A 25,998-nucleotide genomic window follows, 5' to 3' on the forward strand; every position below is an offset into this window, starting at 1 on the left:
GAAGTTGGATCTCCCAAACCTCAATAACAGTAATAGACCTCACTCCTTCACGATTCCCCAACCCTTAAACTTAACTCGCTTGCCACCCAAGCTCTTGCACCACCCCAATTCCTGCTCCCATCTGACCAACAATGCCTGAAATCCTTATCTGGGTGCGGCCCCACGCCTGATCGGCCCCTTTCGTGGATTCCCCAATGTCTTCCCTCACTAATGACACTGCTCCTCCTCCCCTCTCCAAGAGCTTGGTTCTTCAATCTTTTCCCGCCTCTAGACTCAAGGAAATAAACCAGGAGCTTCTTAAACTCAAATCTGACATACAAAAACTCAAACACCACTTCGGATCTGGCCCTTGACCTAGCATCCAACAAGTCTTCACAGGAGTTCCCGCAACTAACCAACCTGCACCTAAAACTCCAACTACTTCCTCTGTGTTAACTAGTGACCCTAGGCCTAATTTGCCCATCCAGAACTGGAGTACCACTCCCATCCCTAACGCCCCCTCCAGACCCATCAGATTCGAAAACCAACTATCTGAACCAGACATTCTCTTTCACCTCAGAGCCTATAACACCTCTCAATCTGTCTCCCAAGTTTCTCCTAGAACAGGGCAAACGTCCCCACTAAACCCTCCTGCTACTATTTACAATCAGGTCATATCGGAGTTTATCCAAACTATTCCACCTAACCCCCACAGAGCTCCCAGACACAACTCCAATGCCCTAAACACTGCTAACCTTATGCAAGTTCCTATTACACAGACTACTTTCACAGACTACAAAGCACACCTGAAATGCAAGTTACTCAACTGTAGATCAGCTGTGAAACATGACACTGTCCTCGCTGAACTCATCCTTGATGAGGAACTTTACCTTCTTATCCTCACAGAAACCTGGCATAACGAATCCTCAGGTCCCCTCCTCAACATCCTAGTCCCTCCAAGTCACAACATCATCGGACCCGATCGAATTAAGAAAACTGGTGGTGGTATTGCCTGTATCCACCATAAGTCTCATCAAAGCAGTCACCCTCTGCAACTCTCTCATCCTGTGAATATCTGTGCATAGACATCATCAGCAAACACAGATACTTATGCAACCTGAACGTCTTTTACCATCCTCAGGGAGACAAACCTCCCTCTGGTCGAACAAACTATGGAAACCATCTCGTCCAACTTGGGTCTCTACGGCCCAATATCTTGCTTGGAGACTTGAAACTACACTGGAATGACCCTGAATGATCAGGCGGTGAAAAGTCTCAAACTTTATAGCTGACCTCAACATGACTCCATTCTGTGACAGCCCGACGCACAACTTCGGCTCAACCCTCGATTTAATCATCTCCAATCCCAACACCATTCAACTTGAATCTATTTTCCCTTGTGACTGGTTGGATCATCACTATATCACCTTCCGTATCCTAGAAAGATGGCACACCAAAATAGTCCAACCATTGAAACAATAACACTGGAAAAGAATGTTGAAAAAGGCAAACCTAAATAAGCTCATATCATGTTGTAATCTGTTCCTGCCTCCTCCTGCAGCCATGTCCGACCCGACGTCCACGAACTCACTGATCATTACAACAACTCCATGTTGACAGCCTTGAATGCAATTGCCCCCTTCAACTTAAGAGTCCAACAAAGGATCCAAACCTTGGTTCAATGACAGCCTAAACTCTTGACAGACGCAACCTGAGACTAGCAGAATGTTCTTGCAGATCCTCTCCATATACTGATTTCTCTATGATTTTAAGGCTGAGAAGGAGTGCTTACAACAAACACATCAGAATGGCGAAAGTGTTCTTCAGAAGCCAAAAATCGCCCCAAAATGCTGTTTGATCTGATTCAGCTACAATCCAATAAAACGCCCAACCTACCTCCATTCTCCTCCTGTCCACAGCCAAACTGTGAGGACTATGCCGCTTGGTAAGTCTAGCAAGATTGAATCTGAACTGAGGTCTTCCCTGACCGATCTTGCACTCCCTCCAGACTCCTCACCTTCACAGCTTCTTAGTGTTCCTTGTCTCTCCCCTAAAAAGGCCTCTTGGAGTAATTTCTCACCCTTCAATGACACATCCATCTTCAACATTCTCTCAACCCTTAAACTGTCCAATCACTTCAGTGATCCACTTCCCCCGAATTTCATTAAAGAAATAAGGTCACTAGTCCCACTCTGGTCAGTGCCTGAAGTCTGGTCTGGTTCTGCCTATTTTCAAAAACCTACGGCTGACTCTAATGATTTGAAGGCTTCCATCACGGCCACAGCACCGAAACAGCCATCACTCATATAGTGGACGACGCTTTCACATTGCTTGACCAGAACCAATCCTGCCTGTTAATACCTTTTGACCTCTCATCTGCCTTCGGTACTGTCAAACTTAACAATTTACTGAATCTCCTGGAACGTAGGATGGGGCTCTAGGGCTCTGTACTAAAATGATTTGCCTCTTTTCTCAACAACAGATCTCAGAATAAATTCCAGTCAGTCACTTTCCAATTTCAGTCCCTGCTCCCTGGGGGTTCCCCAACGGTCCTCTCCCCCACCCCCCTACGCTTTTCAACCTTTTCATGGAACCTCTTACTGAAACCCCCAAAACATATACTGTCTAATATCACATGTATGTGGATGACATCCAGCTGTACATGAAAATCTCCTCTCCTGACGATATCAAGACACTCAACGAAACCCTGCACAAAACTCAAAATTGGTTAACCTTCAACCACCTCAAACTGAACGCCCTCAAAATGGAATTCCTTATCTCACCGACGAAGCAAGCCCCCATCGTGGAGAAATGTTTGAAAAATCTCTCCGCTCTCAACTGCACTCCCTCCATCATAGACACTACGAAATCGCTGGGAATAATGCTGGATAAGAACTTAAACATGCAGTATCACCTCAGCCTGGCTACCAAAGGAGCGTACTTCCAACTCCGCATCCTTTGGAAACTTAAACCATTTCTTCCTTATGACGACTTCAAATCTGCTGTGCAAGCGTTGGTCATATCACGGCTGAAATCTGGCAGTGCAACCCTCTGTGCCTACTGAGATACAGCTTAGCGCCTCTTAGGGCTTCACTGAATGCAGCTGCTAGGCTCATCACAGGCTCCAAGAAATTCTACCACATCTCTCCGGACCTGGCTTTCGTTTTGAGGCAAAGATTCAGCTAAAACTTGCATGTATGACACACAAAGCACTGCACTTCAACACTCCTCTGTACTTTGCAAACAAGCTAGAATTCTCCTGCAGTGCTCGTTCTTCAAGGAGCTCCCAACCTTGCTGCTCAAACCTAAGTAAGTTTAAAAAATGAAAATGTACAATCGAGCATTCTCAGGTATTGCCCCAAGAATTTGGAACTCCCACTGCCGGAAACTAGACTGATTCCTTAAACATTTTCCTTCAAAAAGGAAGCGAAAGCCTTACTGATGAGCACCTCATGGAGTTCAGATTCTGTTTTTCCAGACTGCTCTAGTGGCTCCTCCGAGCACATCGCTGAAGTTAGAAGCCTCTGACCTTCCAGTCTGATCTGGAGGCTCCTCTGAGCCCAAGGCTTGCTCCTCCTCGTATAGATTCTTAATGACTTTGTTTTATTCTACTCGCATGTCTTCTTTCTTCCTTTTACACACCGCTGCTTACTTTTGCTTCTGAACAACTATTTGGTCCTATTACATGCCTCTATGATGGCACTATGTACTTGTTGTAATTTGTATTTGTGTGCTTTTTCTCCCACAATTGTCTACCTTGTGTGTACCACATCTCGTCTGTAAAGCGCTCCGATACCCTCCAGCGTCATGTTAGCGCTATATAAAACTTTTTATATATATAAGTACCATTTTTTCTTTGGGGTGTAGCTAAAGGCATTAATATTTCAAAATCTTAATGGATGTACTGCCAGACCTTTCATTGGTATACAGAGTGAGAACATGTATCCTTTCAATGGTAAAAACATTTGTATATTACTTGGTCATTATGGCTGATTCATCACTTCTGAACAAAACCACATGGACCGGATTAGCAACAATCAGCCTATGGAAGTGTATGTGCCTTTTGGCGTTTCTTGCTTATGAAATTCTAGACTCGTGATGGCTTGTTGGTGGAAAATGTAATTGTCATTTCAGTAGCCCAAATGTTTGCTTGTGTCTACCTGGATATCGTAGCTGTGTTTTGGGTTCTGTAGTGCTGGCAAGACTCCATGTATATAGAGATTTCTAAAATACAAGCTAATTTACAATGGGATGCATTTTTTCTTTGAAATCAGTAATTAAAAAGTTTGCGTTTATGAATATTAATGAAGATGCCATGAAAGAGAACAATAGAGCTCAAGGCATGCAACCTGTAGATCACATGCTTTGCATACTCCTGCCATCTAGTGTTGGGTCTGGATGTTTGCAGGTTTTTTTTGTCTTCGAAGAAGGCTTTCCAGTCACGTGGTACGGTGACTCCTCCTTTCGGTGATAGTGTGCATGGTAATCGCCTCCATTGTTAGAATGTTTTTTTTCGCCATTGTTTTCGGACCTGTATTGCTGCACTATGGTTCGAAATAGTTTCTCGGGTACCCCTCGGTGTGCAATCCACTCTACCCTCAACGGTATTGTTTTGAACACGTTTCCCACTTCAAGTTTCGATTCGGTCAATGAAATCACCTTTTCTGGACGGAAAGTTTTGTGGGCAGCCTTCAGCTGCGTCTGTCAGGCTCTTTGTTGGTAGACTGGGCTCCATTTAAATTCTGCCCTCAGTGCCACGCAAAGCACCCGCGTACCGGCTTGCACCTGGTGTGTAACTTGTGCTAGTCTCCAGAGAACAAGACTGCGATGTGTGCAATTCTTTCAATCCAAGAAAACTTTCTGAGATCGTCTGGCTAGATGTCGGGAGATGCAGCGCCAGCGTATCTACGACACGCCGGTTCTCTTCAGCGAAGACTCCGAGCAAGATGATCATTAACCCACAGCAGCTGAGAAAGAACCGGCCTTCGAAGTGTCGGACTCTGATTCAGAGTTGGAGCTAGACCGCTGCATCGATGTGCCGCAGGGACGGGGTGACATGAGTACTGAAGACCCCTTGTTCAGTCAACCCTTCCCTCACAAATCTAAGGCTTCGGCACCACCTTCGCTTTCTGGCCGAGGTCGGCACTGAGACAGTGTTTCTGACGCTCTGCCTCGGCACTGAAACATACTGTCCAGCCTTCAGGCTTGGGACTGTGTTGACCCAAAGCCACTTTAGAGCCAAAACCTTCCGGTTCGAAGCACAAAGTTGTTTCGGAGCCGAAACCTTCGATACCAAAAACCAGCAAACAACCTTCGGAGCCGAAATCGTCTGTGCCGAAAGGTCACTCCATCTCAGATCTGAAACCTTCGGTACTGTAAACCAAAGAAACCCCTATGGCACAGTTCGATACGAAAATAGACATTGTACCATCCAAACCGGATCACAAGCAAAACAAACTATATTAATCCTGACACAAGACCTATTCATGCCAAGACACTATCCAAGCATAAGCTCCCAGATGACTATAGTAATTAAAAAATCCCTTTGAAAAAGAAAAATGTTGGTACTAGCCCTTATCATCCATTACCATCACCACCTCCTCCTCCCCAACTTTATATCCTTTACATATTACACCTCATCACTCTCCATTATCTCACCATGGAGGAGACCATACTGATGAGGGAGACACATATGTTCCAGTGGATCCATGGACGGATCATACAATTGACCCTCCAATGGATAATGATCCTGACCTTTACCCTGCCATGCCATCTCCACCTGATGACAATTTCTCTTCTCAAGAACTCATTGCCAGGGCTGGAGCTCCATGGGGTGGAGCTCCACAAAGAATCCTTAGAGACTTTCTATTGAGACTTTAGGATCCATACACCGGTCAAACCACACACTCCCTGTGCTCAAAGGTATGATGAGGCACACAGACAAGATTTTTAAAGACCATGTAACTGCACGAGTTTTCACTCTTAGAGTCAACAAGAAATCTAAACCTTCCCCTACAGATAAAGGCAGGTTACCACTTAATTCTTTAGTAGTATCTAACGCTAGTAAGAGAGCAATTCTCAAACTTTGGGAGACTTTCCTCCTCCAGCTAAAGAGTCAAAACTCATCAATGCTTCTGACAAAGCTATAGCTGCACAAGCGGCCAATCGCTGGTGCATTGCTAACACGCAGGGCCTTCTAGCCAGACATCTCACACAGGCCGCACAGTGTTTTGCTACATCCCTATATACCCCTGGCCAGTAGAACCTATTGCGGAGATACTTCAGAGTGTTTTCTTTCCCATAATGTCCGCCCCTTGTTTGGTTGTGGGCCAGGTGTAAAACGTGCTCAAGAAACAGGAGGGGCACGATTAGCTGTGTGTTGGAGTGTTCCCCCGTTTTTTTCAGATCTGTACAGTAAACCCCCTTTTTCAAAGAAATATGTTCCTACCTGATCTGGTTCTTGCTCCCGTACCTGTTCCCAGGCATATATAAGGGGGTTGTCTTCTCTCTGAGCTGAGCGGAAGCTAACTGGGGCTGTCTCACCTGGATCTGTAAGGGAGAGAGGAAAAGCATGGTGCGAGGTCTGTGTCTGTATGTATTGCCTCTTCTCTCTCCTTCTTTCGTATTTGCTTTTCCTGTCCTTTCCTGCTTTTCCTTCCAGTTCACTGTTTATGAAAGGGGCCTCCTGTAACCAAGTAGAGTCCTTCCCCTTAGTCTCGTCCAGATACTGTTCGAATCAGGGTTGGTCAGTGCCAATGATGACCGCCTCAGGCAGGGATGATATGACCCCCACTTTTCTCAGGTGTGGGTCGTTTGATACCTCTAACAGCACCTCAGCTACGGGATACGCTTTAGTGTCCCCATGGACGCAGGTAACATGTACTTTTTCGCTCTTTTATTTATGGTCGGGATACCAGGGCTCTGTCCACTACAGTCCCTGTGTCTAAAAGAGCCTGGTGTTTATTCCCGTTTAAAAGAACATCCTTTCTGTACTGATGGGAACCTTTACCGGTTACATAGATACGCCCCCTGGAGTACCCCACCTCCATCGGTTCAGCTGCTGGAGCTCGATGAGGACACTGTCGGGCTATGTGCCCCCACTCGGCACAGTGGTAACATTGTGGTCCTTGCCCACTTGGACGAGGGGTGGGGTGACTAAGTCTAGGGGGTATGCGTGATTTCGCCTGGGGCTTTGTATCGGGTCTAGGTGTGGCTCTTGGGGCCAAAAAGGGGTTTCGTGGTATACCAGCCTTGAACTCTGGGAATCTGTGGAAAGCGCATGCTAACTCCACTGTCCTTGTAGACGTTAGGTTAGGATGTTTTACCCATGAACGGGTGGTTATTGGTAGTGCGTCCAGGAACTGTTCCATGAATACCTTTTCTGTGACCTCTTCCATGCTAGACACGTGGGTTGCCATCCAACGGTTGCCCAGATCCTTAATCCTGTAGTACAGGGCATGTGGGTTGTCCCCAGCTGTCCATCTTTCCCCTAAACTTAGCTCTTTAATACTCCTGGTCATACCCCAACCGCTCTAGTATGGCTTTCTTCACCTCCTCATAGGATGTTGTACTGGCGGGCTTGGCGGCCTGATAGGCGGCTTGGAGTTCTTCGGACAAGAGGGGCGATGTATTGGCTCCACCGTTCCTGGGGCCAGGCTGCGGTGGTTGCGACCCTTTCGAAATTGGTAAAAAAGTAGACTGGGTCCTCCTCCTCCTGAAACTTTTGGTGAACGGACACAGGGACATGGGGGTGCACTCCAGGGCTCACTTTGGCATCTGTGAGCTGGGGTATTGCTGTGTCCTGAACCTGCTGGTTTGTGGTAAGCAGGGCGGCTTGGTCTCTCAAGGCATCTTGCAATGTTTCCCTATCCTTTTGGGTGGTTTGGACCTGCTGTTCAAACACAAATTGTAGGTGTCGCTGTCCTTCCGCACGCTGGCTGATGATACTTTACGCGGTTACGGGCACGGGTTAGAGTATGTGGTTTTATTATGGTCCTCTCGATGGGAATGTTCAAGGTTACAAACAAACAAAAAGGTTACAACTAGAAAAGGCAACATAAAGGTGGAGGAGATGGTTTCTCTCCTGGGTTCCTGGTTCCGGGCCGTCAGGGTCTGGACAGGTTAGGGTTCTCCGGGTTTCTCTTGCTCTCTTGGACACTCTCGATGTGCAGGGGAGGGAAAAGAAAGAACAGGTCACGTCAATAACTACTCTTGCGGATTTAGGTCTAGTCAGTGCTACCGTCGCCAATTTGTGAGTGCAGGAAGGGTTGTGCAGGATTTCACAATGTGAACCACCTTCCCTCCCCCTTCGAGTGCCTTACCTCCCCGTGCCTTCCCACCAGAACGCTCCCCTGAGGGGTACTCGCCGTATGCCACAGCCCGTCTCCAGGGCCGTGGTGTCGGGACCCGGGGTGTCTTCTCCCTGTCTCTGCCCGCCGGGTATGGACGCGGTGTACAGGGCACTCTGCTGGCTCCGTCCCCTCCGCTTCTCTTCGCCTTCCTCTGCTCTCGCCGTCCTCCGCCTCGCTGTTTCTCTTCCTCCACTCCGCCCGTCTTCTTTTTTTTCTCGCCTTCCTCCTCCGTGCCTTTGGAGTCTCTCCCTTCTGCTTTTCTCGGAAGCCCCTCCCCGCTCTCTTGGGCCAACACTAGACCGCTGCCTGCTTCCGGTCCGGGTTGGGTCGGTGTCGTCTTTTTCCACTTCCGGTCCGCCCCGGTGCTGTCATCCTCAGTCCTCTACAGTTCCTCCCATGGAAAGTTGCTTTCCTCATTTCTATCACTTCATTGAGAAGAGTTGGTGAGCTACAGGCTTTAACCCTGGAAGAACCTTTCTTTCAACTACATAAAGATAATTCTTCGCACCAATACAAAATTCCTTCCCAAAGTGGATTCTGCTTTTCATATTAACCAATCAGTTGAGTTACCTGTGTGTTTTCCTCAACCTGATTCAGTAGCAGAAAGAGCTCTCCACATGCTAGATGTTAGAAGGGCTTTACTATATTTTATGGAAAGTACCAATGACTTTTGCAAAACCAAACTACTATTTGTTGCATTTGGGCCCCCTCACAAGGGCAACCCCATCTCTAAATCGGGCATTTCAAGATGGATTGTTAAATGCATTCAAATATGCTTTGCTAAAGCCAAAATAACTTTATCCATACCCCAGAGCACATTCTACTCACAAGATAGGGTCTACTATGCTCTTTTTAGGCAACATTCTTCCAGCTGACATATGTAAAGCAGCTACATGGTCTACACCACACAAATTTACTAAACACTATTGTCTAGATGTGTTAGCAAGGCAACAAGCTAATGTAGGCCAGGCAGTTCTTGAAACACTGTTTCAGACAACTGCAACAACTACAGGTTACCCACAGCTTTCGGAGTGTACTGCTGTATAGTCTATGCAAAGCATGTGATCTACAGCCCACTTGCCTCGAACGGATAATGCTACTTACCAAGTAAGCATCTGTTCTTGGCATGTAGAGCTGTAGATTCACGTGCACCTGCCCGAATCTCCGGTCTCCTGTAGTTGTTGCAGTTTCTCAGTTTACATACATACGCGTAGACCGCTCTAGTCTACACTTACTAACTCAATTCACACCCTCTGCGGGAAACCAATCTAACAATGGAGTCGATGATGATACGCTCTGTCACCGAAAAAAGTCACTGCACCTAATGACTGGAAAGACTTCTTCGAAGACAAAAACAAATTGCAAACATCCGAGCCCAGCACTAGATGGCAGGAGTATGCAAAGCTTGTGAATCTACAGCTCTGCATGCCAAGAACAGAAGCTTACTGGGTAAGTAACATTATCCTTACACTTGATTTCCTTTTTCTGGTGCACATTGCTGTACCTTATTCCTACTAACTTAAACCTTATTCTCCGTTCTCAATTAACTTCACATTCCTTGGCCTTTAGATCCTAACCCTTTTTTTTAATTTTTAAATAAACATGTAAATTGAAAGTAACTTTGCCAGTATTGCACGTTTACTATAGTTACAATAGTAATTGAGTGCTCGTTTACCCTAGTTACAATGGTACTAGAGTACTGACTTGATTTGAGAGCAGTTTCCAATTTCCCGTGTAGTTGAAGTAAATTGTTTAGAATTTAGATTAGTTTGTGCTTTACAGTTTTTTCGGCATGTTCTTTTCTTCACAGGTTCTGCCGGATATGACAATTTTGCAGAGGAGGATTCCCTTAACGTTCCGGGATTCTGCCACCGCCCCTCTACGTAAACTGTCTGTGGATTTAATAAAAACATACAAGCACATCAATGAGGTGAGGAACACGTACTTTCATAGTGTAAACCTAAATTGTATTTATTTCTATGTTTATCTTGATTCAGAAAACCAAATTTTCTAGATAGATTTACTGTTGCGGTAACAGCTGATTTGTGCTTAGTAAAAAATGGATGCCAAACAGTGCATGTTCAGTCAGTCATAACATTTTTCCTTCTCATATGTTGTCAGTTGGGTATATGAATTTCCGATTACATAGCTGAATGACCAGTAACCTGTGAACTCTAAAACTGTCCCACCTTTTTTTATTCTGTATGCATATCTTGTTCATAATCCTATACTCAAAATATAATTGCTGATAAGCCTTGTGCTTCCTAACAGATGATTTGCTCTTGAGGCACGTAAAAACCTGTCCTTGTATTTCATTAAAAAGTAATAGTTTTAAGGGTTGACACTATAATGAGCCTTCTAATGATGCATGATCGCCATGGTTCCCAGAAAGTCAGGTGGTAGCGCTTGGATGCCAGTAGAATATTTAACCATATTTAGGTCGAGCCTGAGCAGCGCATGCGCTTCTCTGTGAGCCATGCTGTATTGGAGTATGTATTTGAAGCCCAACCCACTCGCTGACCATATGTCATTTGCTTGTCATTGTCCTTCGTAAATTCTGGCTTCCGATTGGTTATTAGGCTTGATAGTCCCTCCTTAGTACCCCCTTGTCTTCATTCGTAATCTCCCATGAGGACTGGCCCTTTTTCTTCGGTTGTTACACGGTACGTCTTCTTTAGTCTGTAAGCACTATTTATTTTCTTTAATGATTTTCTTCTACTGCAGGAGGTTCTCTCATGATGCAGTTGTGACCATCAGTTTGTTTAACTCGTAGCAAACTTGAAGCTCTTCAGGGGCCATGGGGGGACAGAAGGGGGCAACTCAGGGATGGCTTTAGGGAGGTCAAAGATGCTTGATGTAAATTCCTCTAGATCTGTCATGTTTATTTTCTAAACAAACATCTATGTTAAACATGAATATGCTTTAGGTTTGCTCCTCCGCTCACTTTCAACAAAGGGCCCATGCTCTCTTTTCTCAATTTGTTCCTCTGTGAAATGGATCCAAAAAAGAAAAACTCTGGCTGCAAGTATCTCTTTGGATACACACTCCCGCAAGCGCGAACCCGACAGGAAGGTATTGGAGAGCTTTACTGAGCAGTTCTCCAGTTCCAAAGTGGCAGCACGCTGCGCTTTGCTTCTCGACTCAGATTACCTGTGAAGGGTGTGCTTTCAGCCCTAGTTTAACATTGCTCTCGCTCCTTTGCTTTTCTCCCCCTGCCCGTGTAATTTCTCGATCGTTTGCTTCTCTATGCCCTCTGTTCCCCTTCCCCCACTTCGCCATCATTTTTGCTTCCTCACACCTTCCTGGTCGGTTCCTTCTGCTACCTTCTGTTTGTAACGCCCCCCCCTACTCCGCCCCCCCCCCCCCTCCCCCTCCCCAAATCACTTTTAAACCAGCCTTTGGAATGCAATAGGTCTCACATTTGCTGGAGTTTAAGCTATTGGCATTGTACATAGCAATGCCTTTTATCTATGTTTTGAATGGGGCCTGTTGAGGTTACTAGCATAGTCTACTGGTGAAGCAGTTCTTCCCTAGCTTGAAGCTGATAGATCAGTGATGCAAATAGAGTGCATGTTCATTGGTGTTCAGATGTCCTGTGTCTGGACTCCTGTTTTCTCCCTCTGCCTTTCCCTGAGAGGTTGATGACAGAATTAAATCATTGATGCAACCCATCTAGGGTTGGCATCAGGGTCCTATTCTCAATTGTTGCACTGTAATAAGACAGCTGAGGTAATGTCGTGAGCCAGCAGTACAAGACATCTATGGCAGTCCGTGATACCCACTACAAGTGCTGCCCCCCTGGAAATCTCTGTAGCCATGCAGGGGCAACATTCTTACTCGTTGGTTTCAATTTGGAGGATGCTCGGATCTGAGTAACGGGACCAAACGGGAAAAACTGTTGACCACTAATAGTTGGTTTTTGCTGTCCATATTGGTTCTCATTGAATAGACTTCATCAGAACAAATTAAGTATAAGTGTACAGTTGGAAATTTGGATGTTCTTCACTTTTTTTATTTGGAACGTTATGAGTAGTAATTTTTAAGCAAACATTGTTTAACCAAAAGTGGGCACTGCATCAAACATTTCAGCTAGAAAGCAGCGGGATTATCTGCACCCAAATCTTTTTCTCCTTTGCACCTTCATTGCAGTACATTTATCCGTTAAAATAGTATGATTAAAGCATATCAATTTCGATTTTAGGTTTGGAGCAATTCAGTACGAAAATGGTTCTGAAAATCTGTTTAGTAAGCCTCTGATCAGTAGAGTTGACAAGCTGAAAGTACCTTAATTATTGTTGGACAGAATCCAAAACGCGATCCGTCCAAGCAGTCCGCAAATGTTCCTTTTACCTAGGCCGCCTCAAATTGGTTTCACTAGCAAAGGTTTTCTAACTGGTATCAATGAATATGTAAGAAATGTGAGTCTTCATATGGCAATGCAAACTTCGGATTTTGTGGTATCTTAGTGTCGGTAGTATTCGAACGACCATGATGTAGTTTGGAATGTTGGAACATTGAAGGGTTTAGATGATGCAAGACTGTTGAGGTGTTGCGATCGAGGGAGAAAAGGATAACGCGTTTTAAAGAGATTAACTACAGCTGATCATCTTTCATGTGTGTATGCGTGCAGCATGATATTTTTCTGAGACCTACGTTGTCCCATCTAAGGTATTGAAATAAATAAAACTTATGTCTTAGTAAAGTGGGAGACAGAGCACATAAGTTATCTTGACTTAATTTTACAACTGGCTTTTCAAAGGTAAGGACCATGCTCTGTGGATAGAAAATATTTTAATTTATCTCCAGTGATTTATGACAAAAGCGTTCAAGTATTGATATTTGGATACTTTTTTATAATGCAACCCCCATCTTTACAAACCTACTTGGGTTATCCGTGTGTAAAAGAACAAACTTGTAGTTATTTATTTTCTTACTACTTAAGTTAAAAAATAGTCAAAAGCAACTCGGCGTAAAATTTGTAAGAAATGCGAATATATAACCTTTTTGTGAAAAGTGTATTATGGTCTTTATGTCCTGATTAAACACTTGCCTTACAAACCAGAAATAAAGTGCTGTTCGCTTTTCTTGCACTACTTTTGTTTTTTTACATGGTCAATTTCATGATATTTTTTTGGGGGGACGTTGCGAGTTTTGCAATTAAATAAAATGTGACCAATGAAATAGTATTGCTGTCTTTGCAAATAATTTCTCTTGGTTTTGAGATACTGACACAAAGTACATTTGTGTGTGCGCATTCTGCTTCGCGGTTTGTGAATATCACTAGGCAGTGGTCGGATTTAAACTTGTTTATTTCCCTAGTACAGTCTACTCTGCACCCTTTCGAATTTTCGCCCACTTAGCGTAGCTTTATGCAACGAACACGTGGTGACAAGTGGCACATTTAGAAACTGCTTGCTCGATGAATAAAAAGCGACAAATGCTCCAGAAAATGACATCAAGATGTCCTCATGAAAACACTTCCATTTAATGGATAAGAAGAGCATTTGCATGATTGATTTTACCCTATTTTCGAGCTCCCCTCGGTACACTGGAAACGAAGACTGCTCTCTACTGTCACGTTATGGCCTGTCGCCTCTCTGATGACACGGGGCACCTTCCCGTCTTGACTTTTTAGCAAGTCTGTACTTCAGAAATTAATTACATTTAATAGATACTGGAAATTGGAAACGTGAACGTTTTTGATATAACATTCTGAAGTGCATAAAGCATTTATAATTTAATGTTAATATTTTTTTTCTTTCTTAATGGATGGGGTTGTTGTAAGTGAATGTGATATCGTTTAAAAAAATCGAAGTATAATACCAAGTTTTATATACAATTATCTTATTATAACGAGTGAAGGCTTCAAATCGTATTTGGGCCTTCAAACAAATGCTGTTCTTTGGTGCCACCTTGTGGATTGTCGCCAAACGTACCTAAGACGCGTCTTATTCACTGTCAAAAAATTAAGCAGTAGATGAAACACTGTTGCCCCACGTCGCTGAGCAAGTTTTTATGCATAGCTTCAGTTATCAGAAGGCCTGCTTGTTAAAGATCCTATTACAACTACCTAATATAACATAATTAATAGTAATAACGTGATAAATGTTTCAGTGAATGAAATCCCTGATTTTCCATTGAATGCATTTGTACAGGAACGACATGAAAGAATTTGCTAATGGAAAGGTTGTACAGTTGCAGAATCTGAAATGTCCAGCGGTCTGTCATGTCCCACATTTCTATGATGGGTGGGCTGAATGGGGGTTTTATTCAAAAATGTGTTCAAGATATTGAAGCGAATTATCATTCTGTTTGAATGCAAAGAGAAATCTAGGCCTGGCAGTCTAGTTTCTTAATCTTCCTGTTTGAAGCGGAAGTAGTGAGCGGTTTAACCAATCGGCACATTGAGGCTTATATATATTTGTTTACTTAATATTTCTGTGGCTGTCGGGAGATCAGATGTAGGCTTTTCTAAGAGGTTTGTTTACCCATGGTCGAATTTTTTTTGGGTATGAGCTTATCCAGGATTTCATCTATCACAACCAGATCAACACAATAGTGATACAGCTCAGCCAAAGGGACTTCAGATTTCTAATCGGGGTCTTTGGGTCGTGAATAATACTTTCTGAAAAAATTGCAATGAACTGGCTTGCAGGATAAGATCCTGAACTAGTGTTTTTTAGTTGGAAAAATAATTATTTAGGGCATTATCTCTCTCATTCAATAAAATACGAGCAACCTACCCTTCCTGCCATTTCAGAGGCGTACTATGTACACCCACAGTTCAGTTAATAAATGTATTCAAGGGTGTCCTCTTTGGGGAGGCAGAAATACGTGCACATTGGCTTAATGGTTTGGAGTTTTATCAGTTTTGTAATGAGGTAAATCTGTTCCTTACGAAACATTAATGTAGTATCATTTTTGTAGCATGTGGTGCTGTAGTTATTATACAATGTACAGTCCTGCCGTCTAGTGTTAATCACGGATGTAGCATCAGGATCCATCGAGTTGATCTAGGGCGCAAAGATCTCGAGGGACCTTACTCAAAGGGTAAGACCAGCTTAGTCAAGTGAAAGATGGTCCTGATACTTTTTCCTCAGATGCCTTCAACATTGAGAAAGGGACATATTCTGGAATCCCAAAGTAGCTTACAGCTAGGTTAGAAAAAACCGATGAGACCAATAGCTTGAAAGTCTGGGGTTTAGCCTCACAAAGAGTTGCATAGCCAGAATTATACCCCAATTATTTATCCGAGTCCTCATTATTTTACTTCAACCACTACAACCAAGCCTGCTCAGTATTGAAAGCTGGTCTCTGTTCCAGAGAAGACTTGAACCAAATGCGTCCAAATACAACTCGAAACCACACCTGCCAAGAGCTACTGTCCACACATGTTTAATGCCGAAATAAACCTCAAACTCAGCACCAAAAAAGCCCGTGGCTTTAACTTAAGGGTTGAGTGAATGGGCACCCACACTGAAGCTTTCAGAGTGTGTGGTTTTAGTCAAATGACTGTGTACATCTACCTGACATCAAGAAAGATTCTAGTTGACCTCCACACTAATAGTCTGAGCCTACGCACCACAAGAAGAGGAGACTAACTTTTGAGGAGGCTATCTCGGAGGAGCTACAAGTCCAATCCCCATAAAGCATCCCCAAATTCCCTAAAAGCCTAGGCAGCAAAACAGCAGCCCCACCACCACTGCCAAGCTCTATTCCTTCATCAGCGCCATCACCATGTAGGCCACCATTACAAAGGAATTTGTACACATTCGCACACTTCAATCTCCTAATTGAACCTTGACAGCCGGTAAAAAACACAGGATCCATACTTTGAACCACTTCTGATGCAAGTTTGGGAAGAACCTTGGGAGTACTATAATGATGAACCTCAAGAGGACTATATTCAGTTAAGGTCTTACCCCCAGATGACTCAACAGCATACTGTGCCATCATTCAGAGGGTATCTGAGCATCATTACGTCAATTTACAAATTGTGAAAGAAAAGGTGGACTTTGTAGTTGAGACTTTATTGAAGACTGAACGTTCTGTGCGGCTCTAGCCCATGCTAAGGAGCATTACTAAAGTGTGTCCGAGAACGTAAACAGTCAGTGACGAGCAGGGCAGACACACTCTGAGCTGAAAAAAATTAAAAGCTATCCCAGAAGACCCAATCTACAACGGGTCCTGTTCCTACAGATGTGTTAGCTTTACACAGCTTGCAAATGGATGTTTGCACAAAGCACGGATGATGAACCTTCTCTCGAAAAGGAGAGCCCAAATATTGACCTGAAAAGCATATCGCTGTGACGGCAGCTACAAAGTGGCATATAGTCAATTTGGTTGGTTTTCAGAAGGTATTGTTGAGAGCAGATAGAGTAGTTAATCAGCCCAGGACAGTCTGCCATACTAACATCCATAGTGGGTTGGCTACAGCATTTACTGCGTCCAGGTAAGTCATCATCAGCCTACATAGACTTGTTAAGGCCCTAATACTTTCGCCAAAGCAGATTTGAACACCTTGCCGCCCCTTTCCAAACACAGTAGCCTCAAGTTTTGTAACTTCAGTGGCGAACCATGGCGATGTCCATGTGGGAGGCGGTTAGGATTGGGATAGCAGGGACTAGATCTTGTCCTTAATACGCCAAGTACTGCTTGACAAAAAGGAGTGGTCTTAACTACTACCTAGATGCTTTATTTGATTGTGCAAGATTACCTTAAACCATTGCCTCAAAATCAATTACTTCACAAAGTGAGAAGTTCAGAATTTAGATATTCACTTACATTCGACTGTCCGATACCATTAAAAAACCCTACAACCAAGGTCCTGTCGAAGTATTCCCTGAACACGGTTAAGGCACCATCGTACGTCTCCAAATTCAAACATGAATGCCAGCAAACTGGTTCTCCCAAAAGGCTTGTTTAATGCTGGTTTCAAAAGGAGAAAGCGTCCTTGGCATGAAACCCACTGGAGACCTACATACTCCTCTATTGCTGTTGCAGAGGATAAATTGCGTTGGCTAGCCGCCAGTCATTGGGAGTGGTTCCTATTTGTACAGGAACTCCACCCTTTTTCTGGAATTCTAACTGTATCCAGAATGGCTGCTGCTGCTTCATAGGGCATGTTTTTTACACAGCCTCCTCTTCCTGTACACAAGTTTCAGACCACAACATTTACACACAAACACCTCAAGTCAACCAGCAGCTCTCAGGGAGTGGGTGCAAATACATGCTAGGGGGTCCATTGAAGTGCTGCAGACTTTTCTTGCTATATGATGCGATTAGGGCCCCAGACTCCTAGAATCCCTGACAACTTGCGTGAATAAGAGTGTTGTCCAGACGTCTAGCTACACCTTGGCACCTTTTAACAGTGAACACCCCTTCGGGCCTCAGGTGGACATGACGCTCAAATAAAAATATATGAAGACATGGATACTGTATAGGCCATGTAGGCACTCCAGGACACAACTAGTATCTAGATGTCTGTGTCAACAGATGCGTGGAAATGCAAAAGCTGCCATACTACCGTATGGTTCAGGCTACCGCAGTATCACTCCTTTCAGGCGGGCCAAACCAAAATGTCCTTTCCCTGTGAAGGATTCAGAGATAATGGTCATGGAAGAGATGGCTCTGGAATTGGTGCCTCATCTCAAAGCAGTGACTTGCAAAAATCACCCATGATAATACAGCTACTGTTGAGGGGAGGACAAATGGTTTATTCCTTCTCCAGTGGGAGGAAATACCCTTGGACTAGTAGGCTCTCTGACAAGTGTGCCCTTTCTGTAGTACAGCAAGGAAAACCACCACTGCAACTGCATACAATCAGCCAGGAACATAGACTGCCGAAAGAAAACATACAAGTACTTCGCAAAGGGGGCCATCTAAACAGTGCCCACACCAGCAGGGCAAAGGAGTGTACTTCCTCTTCTTACTCATTCCAGAGAAAAATGGTAATCTGCACTCTAATTAACCTCACACCATGGAACCGCTGCAACTAGTTGAAGCTTTTCAAAATGACAATTCTGAAGGACATCCAAACCTCAAATCAATTTAGCTGTTTGATATAGTGATTTTTCACATGAGGTCCTAGAGTTTGGGTACCTCAAACCACCAGAGGAGTGCATGCTAATCTTGGGTAAGACATAAACCCACCATATATGCATGTCATGCCGCAATGTGATTTATTTTATTCATTGTATTATAAATAGACAGAACCCTAAAAAGCATTGGTGTAAGACATCTGTTATTTGCTTCAGCTTCAAAAGTCTGGTTCCGCATCCACATCCATTTGACCCCTCTCGTTCCCATATTCCCCTCACCTGCTTTATTTATTACCAATTACTAAGCAGTTGGCTGACCACCTTCCTTCTGAATAACCACACACATCACACACACAGTCATCAGCGTAGGACATTGACGCAGGGGATGACAGTCTCCCCTATGACACTGCCTACTTTCCAGACCCACAGGAAGATCCAGATAGTGTTAATGACCCATGGGGTCACTATGAATTAGACCCTATAGACGACACTGATCCCGACCTATACCCTAACCTCCAGCTGATACAACAACCTACCATGAGGTCCTATCCTATCATACACACACATACATACACACACACTATTATAAGGTGGATCTCCACACATTACAGGATGACGAGGATTTCTTAGTGGAAACACTAAGTAGGTCTCTCGGAACAGTACAGTTCTTGCCCATGTTAAAGGGTATGCTTAAGCCCGAATTCCGCAAATCACCATTACAACCAGGTGGGACCTCAGGCCACTCAACAAATATATCCTACCACAACACACCTTCATATGGTAACACTACAGGAAGTAATACCATTGCTACAGCAAGGAGATCGCATGACATCCATGGACCTCAAAGACTCCTCCTTCCACATTCCAATACACCTAGCACATCACTGCTATCTCCGTTTTCAAGTGAATTGACAGCACTATCATTTGAAGGTGTTGCAATTCGGAGTAACTACTGCAACAGGAGTATTCATAAAATGCCTCGCAGTGATTGCAGCGCATTTCCGGAAGGGGTGGGTGGGTCTAGATGATTGGCCGATCAAGATTGATACTGACCTGCAATGTCTGCAGGACACTCAAAAGGTAATCAAACTTCTACACAAATTAGGCTTCACACTCGATGCAGCAAAATCTCACCTGCAACCTCTGAAACTGCATCTTTAAACTCTGTTACAGCCATGGCCTATCTGAGTCCAGAAAGGGTGCAAAAGTTTGTTCCATTACCTCTTTTTCAGTCACGTCAGTCAAAACACTGTTTCCTTGGGAGGATGGCGTCCTGTATCTCCCTAGTGCAGCACGCACAACTGCAAATGCGCCCACTTCAACGCACTCTGCAATCACAGTGGTCTCAAGCGGAGGGGCATCTACAAGATCCAGTGTTGGTAGAGCCATTGACCCATTACTCTTTGCAGTGGTAGAAAAGCAGCAATCTGTTGCAGGGTCAGCCTTTCAAAGGCCGAATTCTGCAAATCACCATTACAACAGGTGGGTCTCTACAGCATTGGGGGGGGCCCATATGCGGCACCTTGCAGTACGTGGCCACTGGTCCCCCACCTCAAAAAATATTTTCACATCAGTCATCTTGAGCTTCTTGTGATTCAACTAGCTTCGAAAGCTTTTCAGCAACATATTCACAACAAAGTAGTTCTAGTCCGTACCGACAACATGTCCGCAATGTATTCTATTAAAAAGACAGGGGAGCATACACTGCATAAGCTCTCCCACATAGCGGAGCAGGTATGGCACTGGCCCATACATCACAAAATCCACCTCCTAGTGGAACACCTACCAGGGGTGGACAACCACTTCGCAGATATGCTCAGCAGAATGAATCCGCAAGTACACGACTCGTATTACCAACGGTGGGGAACCCCAGAGATTGACCTTTTTGCAACCCGGCAGAATGAAAAATGCCAAAGCTTTGCATCCAGGTTTCCTCACCCACAATCCAAGGGCAATGGTCTGTGGATTAACTGATCAGGCATATTTCCTTATGCTTTTCTCCCTCTCCCACTCATTCCTTACGTGGTTCAGAATTTAACAAACCTACCTCACACTAATCCTGATAGTCCCGACATGGGTGTGACAAACCTGGTTCGCAACTGTACTACAACCATCTGTAGTGCCACATGAAAACCTGCTTCTTTGGCAACATCTTATAATTTAGGAACAGGGAAAAGTAATACATCCAAATTCCATGCAGCTCAATCTGGTGATTTGGCTTTTGAGGTCTTAAAATTTGTGCACCAAAATCTACCACAAGAAAGCATGGACATTCTAAACAAGCATGCAGGCTAGCCACGCGAGCCTGTTATGCCGCCAAATGGAGAAGATTTGTACATTACTGCTTAGCCAAACAAATCCAACTACTCTCGCCGGCAGTGCAAGACCTTATTGGTAGTCTTTTATTTACATCAAGCAGGAATTGCATATACCTCTGTTAGACTACGCTTAGCAGCTCTTGCTGCTTACAAGCAAAACATACCACATATGTTGCTCTTTAAAATTCCAGTAATCAAGTCATTTAAGGAAGGACTAAAAAGAGGCTTCTATCCCACAAGCACCAGTCTCGCTTTAAATATTGTTCTCACTAGACTCAAGGGAACACCCTTTAAACCACTACATTCTTGTGATTTACAGTTCCTCACATGTAAAGTAAATTTCTTAGTAGCCATCACTTTTCAGGCGAATAAGTGGACTTCAAGTGCTCATTTTAGAAGAACCTTTCTTCCAAATCTATCCAACTAAATTGGTACTTTATATTAATCCAAAATTCCTACCTAAATTAGTTTCCGCATTCCAAGTGTGTCAAATAATTGAGCTACCAGGATTCTTCCCTAAACTAGATGCAATATCAAAAAGAGCTCTACACTTGCTTGATGTTAAGAGCATTAATGTATTGCATCAACAGAACTAAACATTTTCATAGAACACAAGTTGTTGTATTTTCAAATCCCCAAAATGGTTCCCCCTATAATCAAAAGCTGGAATAGAAAGATGGATAGTAAGATTTATTCAAACTTGCTACCACAAAGCAAAAAGAGCTCTACCTGTAACTCCAAGGGCTCACTCTACACGTAAAAAAGAAACCTCAATGGCTCTTTTGGGAAACATTCCATTAGCAGATATTTTTAAAGCAGCAATATGGAATAACCCACATAAATTCACAAAACACTATTGTGTTGATGTTTTAGCTAATCAACAAGCCAAGCTGTTTTACGAATCTTAATCTTTTTCAAACATCTACATCAGCCACTAGCTAACAACTGCTTTTGGGGAGCACTCCTTTACATTCTGTGCTAAACTTATGTATCCGCAGCCAACACATGTTACAAATGGAACGTTACTTACCCTGCAAGCATCTGTTCGTAGCATGTAGTGCTGTGGTTCATATGCACCCACCCTCATCCCCGGAAGCTAATGGCTAACTTATTCACTTTACTACTAAAACCTTTTACCGTATCTTATCTTTACTCGCAAGCTCATCTTTTCTGTCACTATACTGCTCCTCTGCTAAGCTCACACGATGAGCCAGAAACAATCTAATATGGGAGCTGATGAGCATGTGCATTACAGACTATAGGAGGAGTCACAGTACCTTCTAAATCGGAAGACTTGTTCGAAGAAAACAAGTTGCAAACTTCTGAGCCCAATACTATATAACGTGAGTTTGCTAAGCATATCAATCTACGGCATTACACACTACGAAGAGATGCTTACGAAATAAGTAACATTCCTTCAAACATCTGCTTGCTAGCCACCGTGTTAGCATGAGTGTGCTGCTTTGTAGTCTGTGTAGAACATAAGATCTACAACAGCATATGCTAAACACCTCAATGTGTGCTCCCTGCACACATGCTGTAGAAATCTGGGACCTCCACGACACCCGCTCGCCAGACATCGCCTTCTTCACAGAAACCTGGACCAACGCCTCCTCTGACATCGCCACCACCATTCCATTCCTGACGGGTACAAGATCCAGAGGATGGACCGCCCCAGCCACCCAGCAGGAGGGACTTCGCTTCTCACACAAGAGCTCCCTCCAACTCTCCACCTCCACCACGAGCGGCGACTCCACCACCGAACACCTTAACTTCCAGATCCAGACCAGCCCTAGAACCACACTTCCCGGGACCCTCGCCTACAGACCACCCCGACCTCGCGCACCGATCGCCACTACCAACGCTGACCTCATCGCACCCCACGCCATCGCCTCCATGGACTACATACTCATCGGAGACCTGAACTTCCATCTCGACGACCCTAGCGACCCCAACTCCGCCACCCTCCTGAACAACCTTGCCAACATCTGACAAACAGCTAGTCACCACCCCTACCCACAAGGCAGGACACACCCTCGACCCCATCTTCACAAGTGGGAACATCAGCTACAAGCAGATCACGCAACACCCATGGATAGACCACCACTGTGTACACTTCCTCGTCAACAAACCCACGGTGCCCAAACCTGCGACCCGCCCTCCACGAAGAAACTGGAGTAAAGTCAGAGGAGCAGCTCATCTCCACCCTCAACCACGAGCCCCCTACCACTTCGACCAACGCCAACCTCGCAGCCAAAGAACTCCACAGATGGATCACCAACTGCGCAGACTAGCTCACACCCCTACCCAACACCGACAGACACCGCCAATGAAGGCAGCCTGGATCACCGCTGACCTCCAAGAATCCAGCAGACGCCTTGAAGAACTGGAGAAACAATAAAACTCGATCGCACCACCTACAAGAACGCCACGACGGAATACCACCAACGCATCAGATCCACCAAAATGATCTTCATCCAAAACAAGATCCTCGTCAACTCTAGTAACTCCAAGGAACTCTTCAATGTCATCCAGGATTTCACTAAACCTCCCAGCGAAACCACAAACATCACCCCCTCCCAGGACCTCTGCAACAAGCTTGGCTCCTACTTCCATCTAAAAATCAAGGGCCTTTGACAACTTCAACGACCAGACACCTGACTCCAAAACCACTCCCTCCTCCAGCAACGCCTGGACCCCAGTCACCACCAAAAACACTGCATCGACCATGAAAGGCATTCACTCGGGTGCCCCCATGGACCCCTGCCCCCCACACATCTTCTCAGAGCCACAGCTGCCATCGCTTCGGAACTACGACACACCAACTCCCCTTCGAAACCGGCATCTTTCCCGACAATTGGAATCACGCAGAAGTTGGACCCCTACTCAAGAAGCCTTCGGCAGATCCTACGGACCTCAAGAACTACCGACCCATATCCCTCCTCCCCTTCACGGCCAAAGTCACACAGAAGACTGTCAACGTCCAACTAACAAAATTCATCTAAGAAAACTGCATCCTTGACCCCCTCCTAATCCGGATTCCACAGCAACCACTGCACCAAGACCGCTCTACTCTCTGCCACAGGCATCTGCACCCTTCTCGCCCAGATCCGACGTGACCATGTTCAGCATCCTTCTCCCACCGCACACTCGCAGCCAAACTCCATGATGCCGGCATACAGGGAACCGCCCTCGAATGGCTCCGCTCCTTCCTCACCGGCAGAACCCAAAGAATCCGAGTGACACCCTTCCTCTCCAAACCCACGGCAATCAACTGCGGAATACCCCTAGAATCGTCGCTCAGCCCCACACTCTTCAACATCTACATGGTCCCCCCTCGCTGCCATACTCAGACAGCATGGACTCAGCATAGTATCCTACGCCGACGACACCCAGCTCATCCTCTTCCTCACCAAGGACCCCATCACCACCGGACTCAACTTCCAAGAAGGAATGAAGGGCGTCGCATCCTGTATGAACAGCAGCTGCCTGAAGCTCAACTCGGGGGAAGACCGAGATTCTCTGCCCCTCCCCCTCTGCATAGGACAACACCTCGTGGCCCACCGCCCTCTGCAGCCCCACCCCCACGGACCACTCCCAAAACATCTACATCGTACTCTACTCCTCCCTCTCCGTGACCCAAGAGGTCTACGCCGTCGCCTCCACCGGCTTCAACACCCTCAAAGTCCTTCAAATGGATGCCCCCCTCACCGCCGAATCAAGGAAGACAGTCAACCACACACATAACCAGCAGACTGGACTACGGAAACACCCTCAATGCCGGGATCAACAAGTCTCTGCTCCGTAAGCTCCAGACCATACAGAACACCGCAGCCAGACTCGTCCTCGGCATCCCTCGACTCGAACACATCACCCAACACCTGCATAATTTCCACTGGCTCCCTGTTGAGGAGAGTAACCTTCAAGATACTCACACACGCCTATAAATGCCTCCACAACACTGAACCCCAATATCTCAGCGATAGAATCTCCTACTACGTACCCAAGAGAAACCTCCGATCCGCCGACCTCGCCAAAGCCCCGCTCATCTGCAGAGCAAGAACAGGTGGGAGAACCTTCTCCCACATTGCCGCCAAGACCTGAAACAAGCTCCCATTCGACATCAGACTTAGCCCCACCCTGAACATCTTCAGGAAGACCCTCAAGACCTGGCTTTTCAACTAACCATTGCTGCTTCCCAAACTAGCACTCTTTATCCAACCTAGTGGTTGTTTTGACAATAATTATCCATTACACTAGATGGAAATAATGAAACTCATAGAATGTATATGATTTTACATAATCAACAATAATATTCCATTTAGCAACTCTACCTCCTGCACAGTTTCTGGTTGCATCTTTTAGTTGGAGGTGCTGGTTTGTGTTACAAATGAAAGGCTCACAGGGCTGAGAGGGCAGAAGATGCTATGTAAGGTGTGGTACACATTAACTAGTGCCTTATATATACTGTAAACAAACCTGTTTAGGCTCTCAACTCTTTTGACCAAACAAAAGAAGCCTCTGGTGTTTTTACTGAGACCTATTCCCCACTAAATAGCCTTGCATGCATTCACCAATCAATGCTGCATGAATATTGATGTGTGTTGATTGCAGGCATTCATATGTGAGGTTTGTAGCGAAACAGCTTCCCTCATTGTATGGTGTAAGTGATGGACACGTCAGTTGTTCCTAGGCATCCTGAACATTGCATTGGGTGCAGATGACCCTTCCTACTGAACTATTTTGTTGGAGAAAACCTTAACATGCCATGGTTGCAATGAAATATAATTGAGTTTTTAGGGCCAATAGAAAATCTGTTTGATAACTTGGAAGAGGTGGTTGTGAGTCTGTTGTATTAGAGAAGACAAAAAACATGTGTTCGAGGCATATGAGCTGCAGACTATACACTGTGCATAGATCGCCATCTGGTGTTGGGCCCGGATGTTTGCAGTTTGTTTTTCCTCTTGGAAAGTCTTTGGGAGTCACGAGGTCGGTGACTCCTCCTCTGGTTAGTATTGCGCATGGGCTTCGGCTCCATCCTCAGATCGTTTTTTTCCGCCATCGGGCTCGGATGTAATACTTCGCGCTCCGGTTCCGAACTTCTCAGTTCACCGATCGACGCACAAATCCTCGCTCATCAAGCTTCTTCAAAGATATAAATCATCTTACTCATCTTCTCTTCGGCACTTATTCGATTCCGGTGGTCGACGGCGGCCTTCGGGCCTATTCCGGCTGATGGAAAGAACTCCCTTCAAGAAGTGCCCTCGATGTGGGTCCAAGTTTCCCCACACCGATCTCCATGAGGTGTGC

At 45.0% G+C, this 25,998-nt stretch overlaps 1 protein-coding gene across 1 annotated transcript in view; it reads left to right on the top strand.

Annotated features, from left to right (window-relative positions):
• Positions 1-25,998, top strand: part of LOC146809290 (dual specificity tyrosine-phosphorylation-regulated kinase 1B-like) — a 368,762-nt gene that overhangs the window by 217,729 nt on the left and 125,035 nt on the right. The window contains exon 3 of the mRNA XM_085616098.1: positions 10,141-10,260. Coding sequence (XP_085472224.1) covers positions 10,141-10,260 — 120 coding nt within the window. The remainder of the gene's footprint in view (positions 1-10,140; positions 10,261-25,998) is intronic.

This window comes from Triturus cristatus, chromosome 7 (assembly GCF_964204655.1).
Source record: "Triturus cristatus chromosome 7, aTriCri1.1, whole genome shotgun sequence".
NCBI lineage: Eukaryota > Metazoa > Chordata > Amphibia > Caudata > Salamandridae > Triturus > Triturus cristatus.